This window comes from Antedon bifida, chromosome 7 (genome assembly GCF_963402885.1).
Source record: "Antedon bifida chromosome 7, ecAntBifi1.1, whole genome shotgun sequence".
Taxonomy (NCBI): Eukaryota; Metazoa; Echinodermata; class Crinoidea; order Comatulida; family Antedonidae; genus Antedon; species Antedon bifida.
Genome location: NC_136232.1, coordinates 22799695 through 22817159, shown reverse-complemented (window position 1 = coordinate 22817159; position 17465 = coordinate 22799695). Strand labels below are relative to the sequence as shown.

General features: G+C 33.4%; 1 protein-coding gene across 1 annotated transcript in view; it reads right to left on the bottom strand.

Moving 5' to 3' along the window:
• The window catches only part of LOC144849007 (uncharacterized), a 51202-nt gene that overhangs the window by 3502 nt on the left and 30235 nt on the right, over positions 1–17465 (bottom strand). The window contains exons 8-10 of the mRNA XM_078705959.1: positions 3675–3746; positions 647–721; positions 154–225 (exon numbers count right to left, since the gene is read on the bottom strand). Coding sequence (XP_078562085.1) covers positions 154–225; positions 647–721; positions 3675–3746 — 219 coding nt within the window. The remainder of the gene's footprint in view (positions 1–153; positions 226–646; positions 722–3674; positions 3747–17465) is intronic.

Here is a 17465-nt window from a genome sequence, read left to right as displayed (position 1 = left end):
GTAAAAATACTGTCCTTGGTCAAGTTGTCCTTTAAGGCAATTGACCTCCTGAATGAAGTTGTACGAATTAAATGAAATTAAAATTATTAAATATTGATTTTCCTTTGAAAAATAATAACAGTAACATTATGTATGCACACCTGTCATACTTACAAATATGTTAAACTTGTTAATTCTTCAAAAGTTTTATCTTCGTAAAACCGTAATCTGTTCACTTCTAAACGTCTAAATGATAATATTTAACGATGATTAACCATAGTCAATTTTGAAAATAGTAACGTTTTAAAATAAAGGTTATGTAACATTCCTTGAGTATAGGTTGTATAGGATGAAAATTGGAATGAATATAATCAACGACTAATGTCATAAATGTGTTGTTTTTAAAATTAAATAATACGTAACCATTCCAGTGTTGCAATACATTCAGTTAAGAATCCTGATGAAAACCACTTTTTACACTTGTTTGCAAGGTTTCTCGTTCAATTCAAGTTGCATTTATATTTACACTGAATCATACAGCAAATAACTAACGTTGTATCCTATATTGACACGTTTAACCTGCAGTATAAATTATTTTCCAAATAGCTACTTCATAGTATGTTGGGGAATATTTAAATTATAATAAAATCACATACTGTTAACTTACAAACGTGAAAGTGATGAAGCAAAAGAAGAAAATGCATCTGGTTCTATGGTAGTTATAGCGTTGTTCTCTAAATACCTGTTAAGATAACCAATATTTATTTTATTATTACTACTGGTTTTTTAAAGCAATATTTGTTTTCTCTAGTACATATCGTACAGTGTGTATGTTATAGTAACCCACTATCAAGTGATAATTGCATAATACTAATAATTTCATGTAAATTTTCTTCAATGTTAAATTGTTATATAATTAATCTCTTTAGGCCTAATTAAAGACAAAAATGAATGATTAAGTCTAAACGATTTTAATAAATGAATGTATTGACTACAATGCACAATATTCATTGTTATGAATTTAATTTTACACTAAATATACATCAACATAATTTGATGGTTCGGTAAAATTCATCAAAATGCTACATAGTTACATCAAAATTGGTGTGGTTGCAATGACGTCATTATATTGTTTTCAGTGTGTTCCTATACACTCATGACATTTATATAATCATAAGCTTTAATTTGATGTCAGACTTAAAATAGAAATGACTTTTAAGATTTTTTAAAAACTTACGTAATACCTGACTATATATTAGTATGGCTTAAATGATGTCATTACATTGTTCAAATACTATTTTTACATATGCTCGTGTTGTTACACATGTCATAAGCTTTAATTTGATACCAAACTTTACATGTTTATATTTTTTTTTCATTTTTCAAAAAATTATGTAATGTATTTATATAATGGGTGTGGCTTAATTAATGGCATCTTTCAACTGTTCAAATTATATTTTACATAGTTCCGTGGTGTTGTACATGTCATAAGCTTTAATTTAATACCAAACTTGCCATATTTATTGGATTTCTTGAATATTTCAACAAAGTTATGTAATATATAATGGGTGTGGCTTTGATAATGTCATTATATTGTGAAATTATATTTTCTCATGTTATTTTACATGTCAAATTATAATTTGATACCAAACTTGACATACATTTTTATATATATTTTTTTACATAGCTACATAATATATTAAAAGGGGCGTGGTCAAAATGAGTCATTAAATTGTTCAAATTTTTTAGAAGAAGGTTTCATGCTTTTGTCACGAAGTGCACAAACAAATTGCTAAGCAACCGACTAATATATATATGTTAACTAAATCAGAGAGAGAGAAAAATAACTCTTTAAATTTTGTTTTAAAATATTTACTTATAGTCAACCACTGACAGCGTAGAGCAGCGTTCCGAAACCTTTTTTGACCACGAACCCAATGATTATATTTTGGGAGTTCTCGCGACCCACCAAGTTATTGAGCCACAAGCGATTGTATATAAAATTCATAATAATGCGACCTCAGAAAAACGATCGTATCTACTTTCTTTCCGGTGAACACCGTGACTGACGATTTAAAGATTTGTGTAAACGTCATGGGGTGTTCGCTATAAATAGGTGGGGGAGCCCTCCCCTGGCTACAGGTCTGAACAACGTCGCTATCATTTGGGTATGGACCTGTTTCTATTGAAAAAGAACATTTTAATTCGAAAACCAGTTTCGTCATTGTACTGTTGTCAGGCATTATTATTCCCAATACATACCGGAAGTGCAAGTGCGCAGAGTTAATGATTATAATTAGAAATCAAATGTCAATTGGCAATAATTCTGACGTTGTATCTTTATATTTGCAAAAAGCATTTGACACAGTTGACCATGATATATTGCTCGAAAAACTAAGGATTTGGGTTGGACCAATAGATTGGTTCCAATCATATCCTAAGAAAAGGCAACAATTAGTATATATAAATACGGTAAAATCAAGCCACTTGGAATTTCTCATATTGTGGCTCAACAATAATTATATATTCTTGATTTACATATTCTTAAATATATTTTTTAAATTCCAAGTTATAAATAGACTTGAAAGTGTTATTCTCAACATTTTGTTATCATCTTAATGTATTATTTTTTACAATATTCAAGCTGTTTGATATGTATATGTTGATGAGTATACTTTAATTAGGCTACAGTAAAATAAAGTATTAAAATAAGAAAATGTTATTGTCATGAAAACAATTTATATAGACAATTTTAAATATTTGTATATTTTTATTACTCTTGTTTTTCTTATTGTCACTTGTATATTTATAATTATTTTTATATGAGAATGCTGAATATTCTCTATCAGCTTACTGTTTATGATGATATAGTAATTTTAAAGTCTCTTAAATGACCAATTGTAAAACTATTAATATCTTTAACCAATTCATCCTGACAAGTGCTTAAAGAATGAATAATTTATTATTTATTTAGAAGAAAGTTAAACATTGAAATTAATATTTAGGCCTACAGTTTTGTCACTGCTGTCAATCAAATACATGGGTTGGCAATGCACTTATTTTGTTATGTTCTAGGCTTATAGGTACAGTGATGTATTGATGGGGTTGGGGTATAGAAACTGACTCCACGAAATAAAAGTATTTCTGATATTTTAATCAATAGGTGCCAACAATAATTATATATTCTTGATTTACATATTCTTAAATATATTTTTAAAATTCCAAGTTATAAATAGACTTGAAAGTGTTATTCTCAACATTTTGTTATCATCTTAATGTATTATTTTTTATACATTTACAGTATGTATTGATCACATTTTGAAATTATACAATGCATAATATTAAATGTTATAAAGTATTATATTATTTATTTTCAAGACAAATTAAACAAATAATTAAAATACTCATGAACACAATTTCTATTTTAAATATGTAGTATCATCTTAATGTATATAATAATAATTATTAAATAAATCTCTTTTTTAAATAATGACCAATTAAAAATTAAGATTTTTATAAAATGAATAATTAATATTGATAATTGTTAACATTTTACTAAACCTTTAAAAAAATAATTTATATACATATACAGTATGTATTGATCACATTTTGTAATTATACAATTTATAATATTCATTATTATTTTTATTTTATTATTTATTTTTAAAACAAATTAAACATGACCAAATACTTACAGTGTTGTCAATGCTGTCAATCTATCAAATACATTGGCTGGCAATGTACTTATTTGGTTACTGTGCAAATACCTTAAAAGTAAAAGCAATGTACAGTAACAATTACAATATTCAAGCTGTTTGATATGTATATGTTGATGAGTATACTTTAATTAGGCTACAGTAAAATAAAGTATTAAAATAAGAAAATGTTATTGTCATGAAAACAATTTATATAGAAAATTTTAAATATTTGTATATTTTTATTACTCTTGTTTTTCTTATTGTCACTTGTATATTTTTAATTATTTTTATATGAGAATGCTGAATATTCTCTATCAGCTTACTGTTTATGATGATATAGTAATTTTAAAGTCTCTTAAATGACCAATTGTAAAACTATTAATATCTTTAACCAATTCATCCTGATAAGTGCTTAAAGAATGAATAATTTATTATTTATTTAGAAAAAAGTTAAACATAGAAATTAATATTTAGGCCTACAGTTTTTTCAGTGCTGTCAAACTATCAAATACAAGGGCTGGCAATGTACTTATTTGGTTACTATACAAATACCTTCAAAGTAAAAACAATGTACAGTAACAATTACAATATTCAAGCTGTTTGATGTGTCAACTTTTATTTTTCATATACAGTTTGATTTTTTTGTATAGTCTTTCACTCAATGATAGGGAAATTATCTACATAGTAAATACTGATGAGTATACTTTAATTAGGCAAAAATAACTACTAAAATATGAAAAGTGATTTTTAAAAGATTATGTATTGATCACCTTATTCAATGATACTATGCATAATATTCAATGTTATAAATTATTGTATTATTTATTTTCAAGACAAATTAAACAAAGAATTAAAATACTCATGACCACAATTTCTATTTTAAATATTTAGTATCATCTTAATGTATATAATAATAATTATTAAATAAATCTCTTTTTTAAATAATGACCAATTAAAATTTAAGATTTTTATAAAATGAATAATTAATATTGATAATTGTTATTTTTAAAACAAATTAAACATGACCAAATACTTACAGTCCTTTCAGTGCTGTCAATCTATCAAATACATTGGTTGGCAATGTACTTATTTGGTTATTGTCCAACCTCCTTAAAAGTAAAAACAATGTACAGTAACAATTACAATATTCAAGATGTTTGATATGTAAATGCTGATGAGTATACTTTAATTAGGCTACAGTAAAATAAAGTATTAAAATAAGAAAATGTTATTGTCATGAAAACAATTTATATAGAAAATTTAAATATTTGTATATTTTTATTACTCTTGTTTTTCTTATTGTCACTTGTATATTTTTAATTATTTTTATATGAGAATGCTGAATATTCTCTATCAGCTTACTGTTTATGATGATATAGTAATTTTAAAGTCTCTTAAATGACCAATTGTAAAACTATTAATATCTTTAACCGATTCATCCTGATAAGTGCTTATATAATGAATAATTTATTATTTACTTAAAAAAGTTAAACATAGAAATTAATATTTAGTCCTTCAGTTTTGTCATTTCTGTCAAACTATCAAATACATGGGTTGGCAATGCACTTATTTTGTTATGTTCTAGGCTTATAGGTACAGTGATGTATTGATGGGGTTGGGGTATAGAAACTGACTCCACAAAATTATTTCTGATATTTTAATCAATAGGTGCCAACAATAATTATATATTCTTGATTTACATATTCTTAAATGTATTTTTAAAATTCCAAGGTATAAATAGACTTGAAAGTGTTATTCTCAACATTTTGTTATCATCTTAATGTATTATTTTTTATACATTTACAGTATGTATTGATCAGATTTTGAAATTATACAATGCATAATATTCAATGTTATAAATTATTATATTATTTATTTTCAAGACAAATTAAACAAAGAATTAAAATACTCATGATCACAATTTCTATTTTAAATATTTTTGGCTGGCAATGTACTTATTTGGTTACTGATCAAACTCCTTCAAAGTAAAAACAATGTACAGAAAGAATTGAAATATTCAAGCTGTTTGATATGTAAATGCTGATGAGTATACTTTAATTAGGCTACAGTAAAATAAACTATTAAAATAAGAAAATGTTATTGTCATGAAAACAATTTATATAGAAAATTTTAAATATTTGTATATTTTTATTACTCTTGTTTTTCTTATTGTCACTTGTATATTTTTAATTATTTTTATATGAGAATGCTGAATATTCTCTATCAGCTTACTGTTTATGATGATATAGTAATTTTAAAGTCTCTTAAATGACCAATTGTAAAACTATTAATATCTTTAACCAATTCATACTGATAAGTGCTTAAAGAATGAATAATTTATTATATATTTAGAAAAAAGTTAAACATAGAAATTAATATTTAGTCCTTCAGTTTTGTCATTTCTGTCAAACTATCAAACACAAGGGCTGGCAATGCACTTATTTTCGTTATGTTCTAGGCTTATAGGTACAGTGATGTAGTGATGGGGTTGGGGTATAGAAACTGACTCCACGAAATGAAATTATTTCTGATATTTTAATCAATAGGTGCCACTAATAATTATATATTCTTGATTTACATATTCTTAAATATATTTTTAAAATTCCAAGTTATAAATAGACTTGAAAGGGTTATTCTCAACATTTTGTTATCATCTTAATGTATTTATTAAAATAATATTTTAAATCTCTTTGAATAAAAACCAACTATCAATATTAGTATATTTAAAAAAAATAATTTATTGATAATGGTTTAGTATTTACTAATGCTTTTAAAATGTATATTGTATGATTGTATTGATTACATTATGAGATGATTAAAAGCAAAATACTTACAGCCGTGTCAGTGCTGTTGTGAGGGTCTATTTTAGTCATTAATCGCGCCCTCATACTTACTTACTCATCTTGCATTTGGGGTACGGAAGAAGACAGTGATAGTCCTGTCGTCCATGCCGTTACCATCGACGAATTAATCCTCCGATATCACTCATCTAGTCTCATGTTTATTTGTCATAAAAACGTATGTATTTGATATATTGTTATTTAATTTACTTTGATAAACGATGTAATAATGTTTGTTATATTGTATTGTTTTATTTACCATGATACTATAGGCGATATAATGATGGATCGTACCTTTAGCCTAATTGATGCGTTTTAGTTTAGATGATAATTAATATAGTTTGACGATATAATAATAGTTATATACTGTATGTCTTTTCGACCTCATTATTGTATTCAGTGTACGTATAATTTCGTATATTAGTACATAGTACACTATTATGCTAGTAAGTATTATGTTATGTTACTGCACTGTAGAGTGTGGAGGGTGAATAGCTCAAGGACATATCTGTGTTTAAGATTATAGGAGGTGACCTTTAAGCAATACATTTCGTCCTTTTAATGGGTAATTCTATCGCCAACGATGTTTTGGGTCACTAGTATTTTTCAATAGTAATGTATTATTTAGTTACAGTAGTTTGTTAGTTCATTTAATTATGATATATATAGTTATTGTACATTAGTAGTTTTGTTTAATTAGTTATTAGTTCAAATGTGTGTTAAAACGTTAAACTATGTTATCTAAACAATTATCTTAGATGTTTTCTTAACCATTTGCATGTGTTGTTTTGTTTACAGTTTCACATTCTAAAGGGGTCTGAGCCGCTTTTAATCTCACTACTGTAGAGGGGCTGTGTTGGTTTAATTAATTTATATTTTAACTTCTGATTTGTTTCTTTAATAATATTGATTAAATTATAATAGGCCTAAATAGTATTTTAAAAGAGCTTTGGTTGAATCAAGTTGATCGTTTTATTGATTGCGTTTAATATCTGACATCTGTTTATTATTGTTAAACTTACTTATATTCCGTCTTTTGTCAGTTTGTAATACTTATACGGCCACTTTGGGATAATAGCAAATGTTGTAAAATTAATAATAATTGTGACCTTGAAACTAAATTCTAAACTTAACAATAAAATATATAGTTGCATTAATTTATAGTCTCCTTTTCTGTCTGTCCAGTGTTTGAACTAGGACCTTCATTATTAAACTCAGTCTTATTCGCTTCTCCCACATATTTATCGCTTCTAACTAAATTATTACCCATTGGACGAGTTCCGACGGTGACATAACTTTTGGTGCCGAAACCCGGGACAGACAATAAATTAGTGAAAAAGGAGACTACTCTATGCCAACTCTCAGATTAAAATTAAATAAATTTATTGCACTAATAATTACTAGTTCTAAATTTTAATACTATAAGCCAACACAGTCCTGATACTTTAGTGAGATAATGGCGAGCCCACCACAACTCACCCCGTATGGTCAAGTAGAAGGAAGCCGGACATCTACAGAAAATCTGAGCCCGCTCCAAATGGCAGGATTTGATCCTCCGCCCACCACATCCACACCATCAGCACGACCATCACACTCGGGACGACCTATACCCAGACCCAGATCAAGACAGCAACTGAACTTCAGCGGTGCCGAAAGTAACACAAACTTAGCAAGTCTTGGAGGCGTGATCACCACTCACCAGACGAAGTCAGTACCAACGTTTTCCGGACGCAACAATGGACAACAAATCGAGGATTGGATACGTGACATGCAGTTCTTGATAGACTCAAAACACCTTTCTGGTAGTGACGGGTATGCAGAAGTGGTAAGACACACGCAGGGAAGAGCAAGAGATCTCGTTCTGAATTTGGAGGCCCAAGGAAATGAGGGAAAGACAGCGAAAGCGGCGTTTGAGGAATTGATGTATGAATACGGAGAAGCGAACCCTGCCGTATCTCCAATGGCAAATTTCTATGCTAGTATCCAGAGAAGAGGGGAAACTGCAAGTGAATACGCAATTGCCTTGGAAGCCATGTTGCGCAAAGTGGAAAGGAAGAATTCATCTGTGCTCGAAGGACGTGATCGAATGTTAACGACGCAGTTCATGTTTGGACTAACGGATATCCGAGTTCGTGAGCGGTTAGCCCCTATGAGGCCACGGGACATGTCCTTTACCCAATTGAGACGAGAGCTGAGAATCATCACAGAGGAGAATAACCAGGCGGAGAGAAGGGCATTCTCCATGACTCAGACTGCCGGAGATAGTACTTCCACACAGATAGATAAGCTAAGGGCAGCGTTAGATAAACAACTTGAGGCCACTAAAAGCTTGATTGAAACACAACGCACCATATCGGAACGCCTCGATCGCATTGAACTCTCTGGACAACGAGTTTTTAATCAGGATATGGTTCGGCCGCCGACAGGTCAGCAGTACCAACCAATGACAGGACCACGACCATCTGGACAACGAGTTTTTAATCAGGATATGGTTCGTTCACCGACAAGTCAGCAGTACCAACCAATGACAGGACCACGACCATCATTACAACCACCAGGGGCACAAAGGCCCATCGAATGCTACCACTGCCACGAGTACGGACACATCGCCCGATACTGCCCATGGGCAGGCCGTCCTTTAAACTAAAGTCACCTGCTGTTGGGGGACAACCAGTGGGTGTGAAAGAAAAGAGTCCAATTGTAGGTAATGAAGTTCCTGTACCAGTGGATGAGAAACATAAACTAGTGGGACACGTAAACACATGTGAAGTGCACGTAAGCGGCCAGCCATGTATAGCTCTGTTAGATACCGGATCACAGGTGACGACAATCACCTCGGCGTTTGTTAAAGAGCATCCCACCTTGTCGAAGTCGGATATCGTTCCGTCGAGTATCACCATTGAAGGCGCAGGGGGAAAAGCCGTCCCACACGAGGGAGTCATCTACATAGATATACAAGTGCTTGGTGAACAGATTAGGACGGTACCTGCTCTAATTGTTCCACCGACCCCAACGAGACAAACTGTACCCTGCTTAATTGGAACAAATGTGATTCGTGCTGGTCGAGATATTTTTCACACAAAATATGGACGCTGCCTAATGCAGAAAATGCAACGTGTTTCCTCTTCATGGTATTTGGCCTTTTCGTTTATAAATGATGATGGGATGGATATGGCAACCGCAAACGGGAACATTGGTTTTCTCAAGTACATGGGGCGTCGACCAATCACAATTCCACCAGGCACTCAACGACTGGTGTCATCTAAAGCTCCTAAAGTAATCAAAAAGAGAGAATTTACCGGCCTCGTTGAGCAACTCACTAACCCAGAAGATCTTGATTTAGTAGTCGGATGTGGTGTAGCAGAAGTTTCAAAGGGACGTGTTCCAGTCACAGTTTTCAACCCTTCAAATAAACCCATTAAACTTTGGCGTAATACACGCTTAGCTAATCTGGCCGCAGTCACTAATATCGAGAGTAGTGTCAATCAAAGTTTTCTGACTATGGAAACCACTGCTAAAGACAGTACTGAGAAAGGAACTAAGGACAAACCCAATCACGCGGACGTCATAGATCGCCTGATACTGAAGAACGACGACATATTTTCGCGAGACTCAAACGACATCGGATACACGACTACTGTTGTACACAAGATTCCTCTTGTAGATCCTGCGCCGTTTCGAATGCCGTACCGACGAATTCCACCGACGGAGTTTCAAGAAGTACGAGAGCACGTAAAAGATTTAGAAGAATCTGGAATCATCCGACCGAGTCAGAGTCCTTTTGCTTCGCCGATTGTCATCGTCCGGAAGAAGGATGGAAGTATACGTCTATGTGTTGACTACCGTAAGTTGAACTCGAAAACCGTACGGGACGCTTTTCCATTACCAAGGATAGAAGAAAGTCTTGATTCTCTTGCCAACGCAAAATATTTCTCGAGTCTTGACTTAACGTCGGGGTATCTCCAAATCCAGATGGACCATAATGACCAGCAAAAGACGGCATTCACTACACCCTTTGGTTTGTTTGAATATACCAGGATGCCGTTTGGACTCATGAACGCCCCTGCAACGTTTCAGCGTCTGATGAACACTGTTTTTGGCGACCTTAATTTTACTGACATTTTACTCTATTTAGACGACATTATTGTTTTTAGTAAAACGGTCGAAGAACATGAAGAGAAGCTTCAAAAAGTGTTTGATAGGCTTCGCACGCACGGCCTTAAGCTGAAGAGGTCCAAATGTCAATTCTTCAAGAAAGAAGTTCAATACCTTGGACATCGTGTTTCGGCAGATGGAGTGAAAACTGATCCGGAAAAAGTAGCAGCGGTAGAGAACTGGCCGGTTCCGAACGGAAGAAAAGAGGTACGCCGCTTCCTTGGGTTTACTGGCTATTACCGACGTTTCATAAAAGACTACGCAAGGATCGCTAGACCTCTATTTAATCTTCTTGAAGGCGACACAAAACGTATTAAAGGCGGTAAACAGCGGAAACAATATACGACGCCATTTCAATGGAACTCGGACGCACAACGCAGCTTCGAAATCATTCGTAATAACATCAAGTCCGCTCCTATTCTCGCTTATGCAGATTTTACACTTCCTTTCGTTTTACAAACCGATGCTTCTATTGACGGCCTGGGTGCAGTCCTGGCACAGGTCCAGAATGGTAAAGAGAGAGTGATTGCATTTGCCAGTCGGTCATTATCAGATTCTGAGAAGAGATACCCTGCGCATAAATTGGAATTCAAGGCTTTACATTGGGCCGCGACTGACAAGTTTCGGGATTATGTGTATGGGAACGATGTTACTGCGGTCACTGATAATAATCCTTTAACGTATGTATTGGGAAAAGCAAAATTAGACGCTCATGGTCAACGATGGGTCAACGACCTTTCACAATGCAACATCAACATTATCTATCGTCCGGGACGTAAAAACGACAACGCCGATGCACTATCAAGAATTCCATGCGAAACAGTAAAGAATGTATTAGGTAACTGTCTACGACGAGAAGATACGGAAGAAAGTTTTTTATTGCCAACGTCAAATCATTCACAAATTATCAATAATGGGACAGCCCTACAGGTATCTTTGCCACACGAGGAAATTAAACGAGAACAGAGGAGAAACAAGATCACTTCCAGAGTAATAGCGTTTCTTGAGAGTGAGGATAAGCCGAGTGATCGGCGTATGCGACAAGAATCCCGGCAAGTACGTAATATTTTATCAAAATGGGATAATCTAAAGTTCGACAATGGAGTGCTGATATTTGCTGACCCCGAGTCCCAATCTCAACACACACGATTCATATTACCAGTTACTGCCCGGATGAAATTAATTCGACAGTCGCATGATATAATGGGTCATCAAGGCTTTGAAAGAACTCTCGATTTAGTTCGACGGCGTTGTTTCTGGCCAGGATTAAGAGGAGAGGTCCGCGAATATATCAACCAATGTGAAAGATGTGTGCTTAGAAAGACCGCAGAACCCAAGACTAGAGCTCCTTTAAATAATATAGTAACCACCCGACCACTCGAATTAGTTTGCATCGACTTCTTAACAGTTGAAACGTCACGTGGGGGCATAGAAGATGTACTAGTTTTGACAGACCACTTCACCAGATACGCCCAAGCATATCCAACGACCAATCAGACGGCGCACACTGTCGCCAAAACGTTGTGGAAAAAGTTTTTTATTCATTATGGTTTACCAGAGCGAATTCACAGCGACCAGGGAAAATGCTTTGAATCAAACCTTGTACGCGAGCTTTGTCATATGTTAGGCATTGATAAAAGCCGAACGACCCCATATCACCCACAGGGAAATGGAATGACAGAACGATTTAACAGCACCCTTTTGAACCTTTTAGGTACTTTGGAACCACAAGACAAATCCAACTGGGTGGAACACATAGAAGGATTGACACATGCTTATAACTGCACACAACATTCCGCTACCGGATATTCTCCGTTCTTTTTAATGTTTGGGCGTGAACCACGTATACCAGCAGATGTGACGTTGGGTATTATCGACAGCGATGATAACTTACAAGATAACTACGACACTTCAGATTATGTAACGCACTTACGCGAGACTTTGCAAGACGCCTACCAGGCCGCACAAACCCAAGCAGAAGAGTCCAGAAAGAAACAGAAGGCAATGTATGATAAGAAAGCTCGTGACAATTCCTTACCAGTTGGAAGCAGGGTAGTAGTTGCTAACAAAAATCTGCGTGGAAGACGAAAGATTGCTGATAGGTGGGAAAATAATGTGTATATCATTGTCCATCGGATGACAGATCAACCAGTCTACAGGTTACGCTCAGAAGATGGAACCAAAGAAAGGACCGTCCATCGCAATTTAATAATTCCGTGTCCGTTTGGGGAAGGTCCGATCGACGATGGAATAGGAAGTGATGAAGAAGCAGAACAGGCTTACCCTATCGTTCCTCCACCACTGGAATTTGATTCAGACACCTTAGTTAACGCACCTACAGAGCACAACGTATTAGAGAATAGGTATAATCTGAGGAGGGTAGTTCGACCCCCAGCACGCTTTGGCGAGTGGGAGGAGATTAAGGGTATTAATGAACAACACTCAGTTATGCTAGAAACTCTTGTGTAAATTTGGTTAGTTTCTGTATTATTTTCTTTAAATACTGTACTTATTATATTGATTATTTTATTTGTTGGGGACAACAATAACAAACTGGGGGGAATGTGTGAGGGTCTATTTTAGTCATTAATCGCGCCCTCATACTTACTTACTCATCTTGCATTTGGGGTACGGAAGAAGACAGTGATAGTCCTGTCGTCCATGCCGTTACCATCGACGAATTAATCCTCCGATATCACTCATCTAGTCTCATGTTTATTTGTCATAAAAACGTATGTATTTGATATATTGTTATTTAATTTACTTTGATAAACGATGTAATAATGTTTGTTATATTGTATTGTTTTATTTACCATGATACTATAGGCGATATAATGATGGATCGTACCTTTAGCCTAATTGATGCGTTTTAGTTTAGATGATAATTAATATAGTTTGACGATATAATAATAGTTATATACTGTATGTCTTTTCGACCTCATTATTGTATTCAGTGTACGTATAATTTCGTATATTAGTACATAGTACACTATTATGCTAGTAAGTATTATGTTATGTTACTGCACTGTAGAGTGTGGAGGGTGAATAGCTCAAGGACATATCTGTGTTTAAGATTATAGGAGGTGACCTTTAAGCAATACATTTCGTCCTTTTAATGGGTAATTCTATCGCCAACGATGTTTTGGGTCACTAGTATTTTTCAATAGTAATGTATTATTTAGTTACAGTAGTTTGTTAGTTCATTTAATTATGATATATATAGTTATTGTACATTAGTAGTTTTGTTTAATTAGTTATTAGTTCAAATGTGTGTTAAAACGTTAAACTATGTTATCTAAACAATTATCTTAGATGTTTTCTTAACCATTTGCATGTGTTGTTTTGTTTACAGTTTCACATTCTAAAGGGGTCTGAGCCGCTTTTAATCTCACTACTGTAGAGGGGCTGTGTTGGTTTAATTAATTTATATTTTAACTTCTGATTTGTTTCTTTAATAATATTGATTAAATTATAATAGGCCTAAATAGTATTTTAAAAGAGCTTTGGTTGAATCAAGTTGATCGTTTTATTGATTGCGTTTAATATCTGACATCTGTTTATTATTGTTAAACTTACTTATATTCCGTCTTTTGTCAGTTTGTAATACTTATACGGCCACTTTGGGATAATAGCAAATGTTGTAAAATTAATAATAATTGTGACCTTGAAACTAAATTCTAAACTTAACAATAAAATATATAGTTGCATTAATTTATAGTCTCCTTTTCTGTCTGTCCAGTGTTTGAACTAGGACCTTCATTATTAAACTCAGTCTTATTCGCTTCTCCCACATATTTATCGCTTCTAACTAAATTATTACCCATTGGACGAGTTCCGACGGTGACACTGTCAATCTATCAAATACATTGGCTGGCAATGTACTTATTTGGTTATAGCTCAAATCCCTTCAAAATAAAAACAATGTACAGTAACAATTACAATATTCAAGCTGTTTGATATGTAAATGCTGATGAGTATACTTTTATTAGGCTACAGTAAAATAAACTATTAAAATAAGAAAGTTGTATTGTAATGAAAACAATTTCTATAGCAAATTTTAAAATATTTGTATATTTTTATTTTTCTTATACATTTTGAATAATTTTTATGTGAGAATGCTGAATATTCACTATCATCTTATTCTTAATGTTTATGATGATAATGATAAATAATAGTAACTTTAAAGTCTCTTAAATGACCAATTGTAAAAGTATTATTATCTTTAAACAATTCATCCTGATAAAGAATGAATAATTTATTATTTATTTAGAAAAAAGTTAAACATAGAAATTAAAGCCCCCTTCCCTACGTTTTTTAGATCTAATTTAAGATCACAAACTATATTTGATGTAAAAATAATACTATATGGTCCTATTGCGATAACTTTTTTCGTCTTTAAACGGTTAAAAATGTGAAAAATAAGTCGATTCTAATAATTATAGCGGCCCGCTATAAATCCCAAAATGCATTGCGCGCGGATTGATATTTTTGTTTTTCACCTGTAATTCGCCCACTTTTCGATCGATCGTGAGGCCAAAACAAATGGAAGACTCCTAACTTTTCAGCGAAAATACCGGGTTTTCCCCAATTTGTATCAACGGAGTCTGGCAAAAATAGAAAGACAATTAATGCAGCAACTATACAACGTCAGGCTAGGTATATAGCTAGCGTACGATGTTCGTACGTTACCGATGTTTACCAGCTAGGCCTACAAAACTAAGCCTAGCTAGGCTAGGCCTAAGACCGTCCACGAGAGGTCGATCGCCGCGAGCTACTTAGGTAGTGCATTGTTTCTCACTTTTTATCATAATTTACCATAAAACGTACATTTAAGACAAGGAATGACATGGTTTAATGTTTTTAAAGTGATATATATGTATTATTTTCCAAAAAACGTCCAAAATTGCAGGGAAGGGGTCTTTAATATTTAGGCCTTCAGTTTTGTCAGTGCTGTCAAACTATCAAACACATGGGCAATGCACTTATTTCGTTATGTTCTAGGCTTATAGGTACAGTGATGTAGTGATGGGGTTGGGGTATAGAAACTGACCCACCAAGAAATTACTTCTGATATTTTAATCAATAGGTGCCACTAAAAATCATATATATAATCTTGATTTTCATATTTTTAAATATATTTTTAAAATTCCAAGTTATAAATAAACTTATAGCAATGAAATGGTCGCCTCACAATAACGCTATACTTACAATTCTGTTATTGGAACATGATCATTATACTCGTTGATAGTTGAGATGTTATTAATACTCCATGGAGGACGACATGCCACTCGTTGACCGTCAGTATACCGCCCAGGCCCACATATGCAGTTGGCTGGACATTCTGCTTCTGCTGTAAAGACAGATACTTATAGGCGTATAGCATATAGCAATGGGTGCTGGTCAACCCGTACCCAAACCAACCCGTACCCATGCCAACTCGTACCCAACTTGGCTAACCCGTACCCAAATAATTGGTCAACTCGTACCCACTTTGGCTAACCCGTACCCAAACCAACCCGTACCCATGCCAACTCGTACCTAAATATTTGGCTTACTCTCGTACCTAAGTATTTGGCTTACTCGTACCCATTATTTGGCTTACCCGTACCCATTTTTGGCTTACTCGTACCAATTATTTTGCCTACTCGTACCCAATTTGAATAATTACTTGTAATGATTTGATCGGCGCAAAACTAGTAGTATGCTTTTGCCGTGTGAATATTTCTATATTTAAATTGTTTTTTTAATTTACAGGTCTCGGTAAAATGTGTGCTAATAAAAATGACCATTGATTTGATTGTATACTTCGTTTAATTAAGCATATATTTGTTAACATTTATTTAATACAAGTATTATAGTTTTATAAACGTATGTTTGATGTGTCTTTTTTATTTACGTAAGAGAACATTAATTAATAAAAAAATATTTTAACTGTTGTATAGTATTACAATTCTCAATTAAGCCCAGGTAAAGTAGGCCTATACCAACAACGTATAATTTTTATAACCTAATTATCTTCCCTGATTAGATTCGATCAAGTAAAATTATTATTTCTATTGTATTGGTAATTTAAAATTGGTTGAATTAACAACGCCCTGTTTTAAGCAAAAAGCCCACAGGGCTATGGGGTCGAATTACTCGTAGATTTCGTGTTACGTGTTTTTCCTGACCGGGATTAACCTTTTATTATTTATTACGCATTTATAGGGCATCAAAGAGACGACTCAGTCGTATGATCGTTTTCCATATATTGTATTTATTAATAATTCAGTGAAATGATCATATCGGGGATCATAATTATACACGTACTGTAAGGCCTGCAGGGGTAGAATTACTCGTAGATTTTGTGTTACGTGTTTTTGCTGACCGGGATTAACCTTTTATTATAAAACAAGGCCAACAGCCATTAAGTCGCGTGCTACAATGCATAGTGATACCGGACCGACAGACAGACAGACAGACCAACCGACCGACATAGTGAACTATAGAGTCGCGTCCACGCGACTAAAAACACGCATTTATAGGGTGTCAAAGAGACGACTCAGTCGTATGATCGTTTTCCATATATTGTATTTATTAATAATTCAGTGAAATGATCATATCGGGGATCATAATACACGTACTGTAAGGCATGCGGGGCTATGGGATCGAATTACTCGTAGATTTCGTGTTAGGTGTTTTTGCTGACCGGGAATAACCTTTTATTATAAAAAAACACGCATTTATAGGGCGTCAAAGAGACGACTCAGTAATGACGTATGATCGTTTTCCATATATTGTATTTATTAATAAT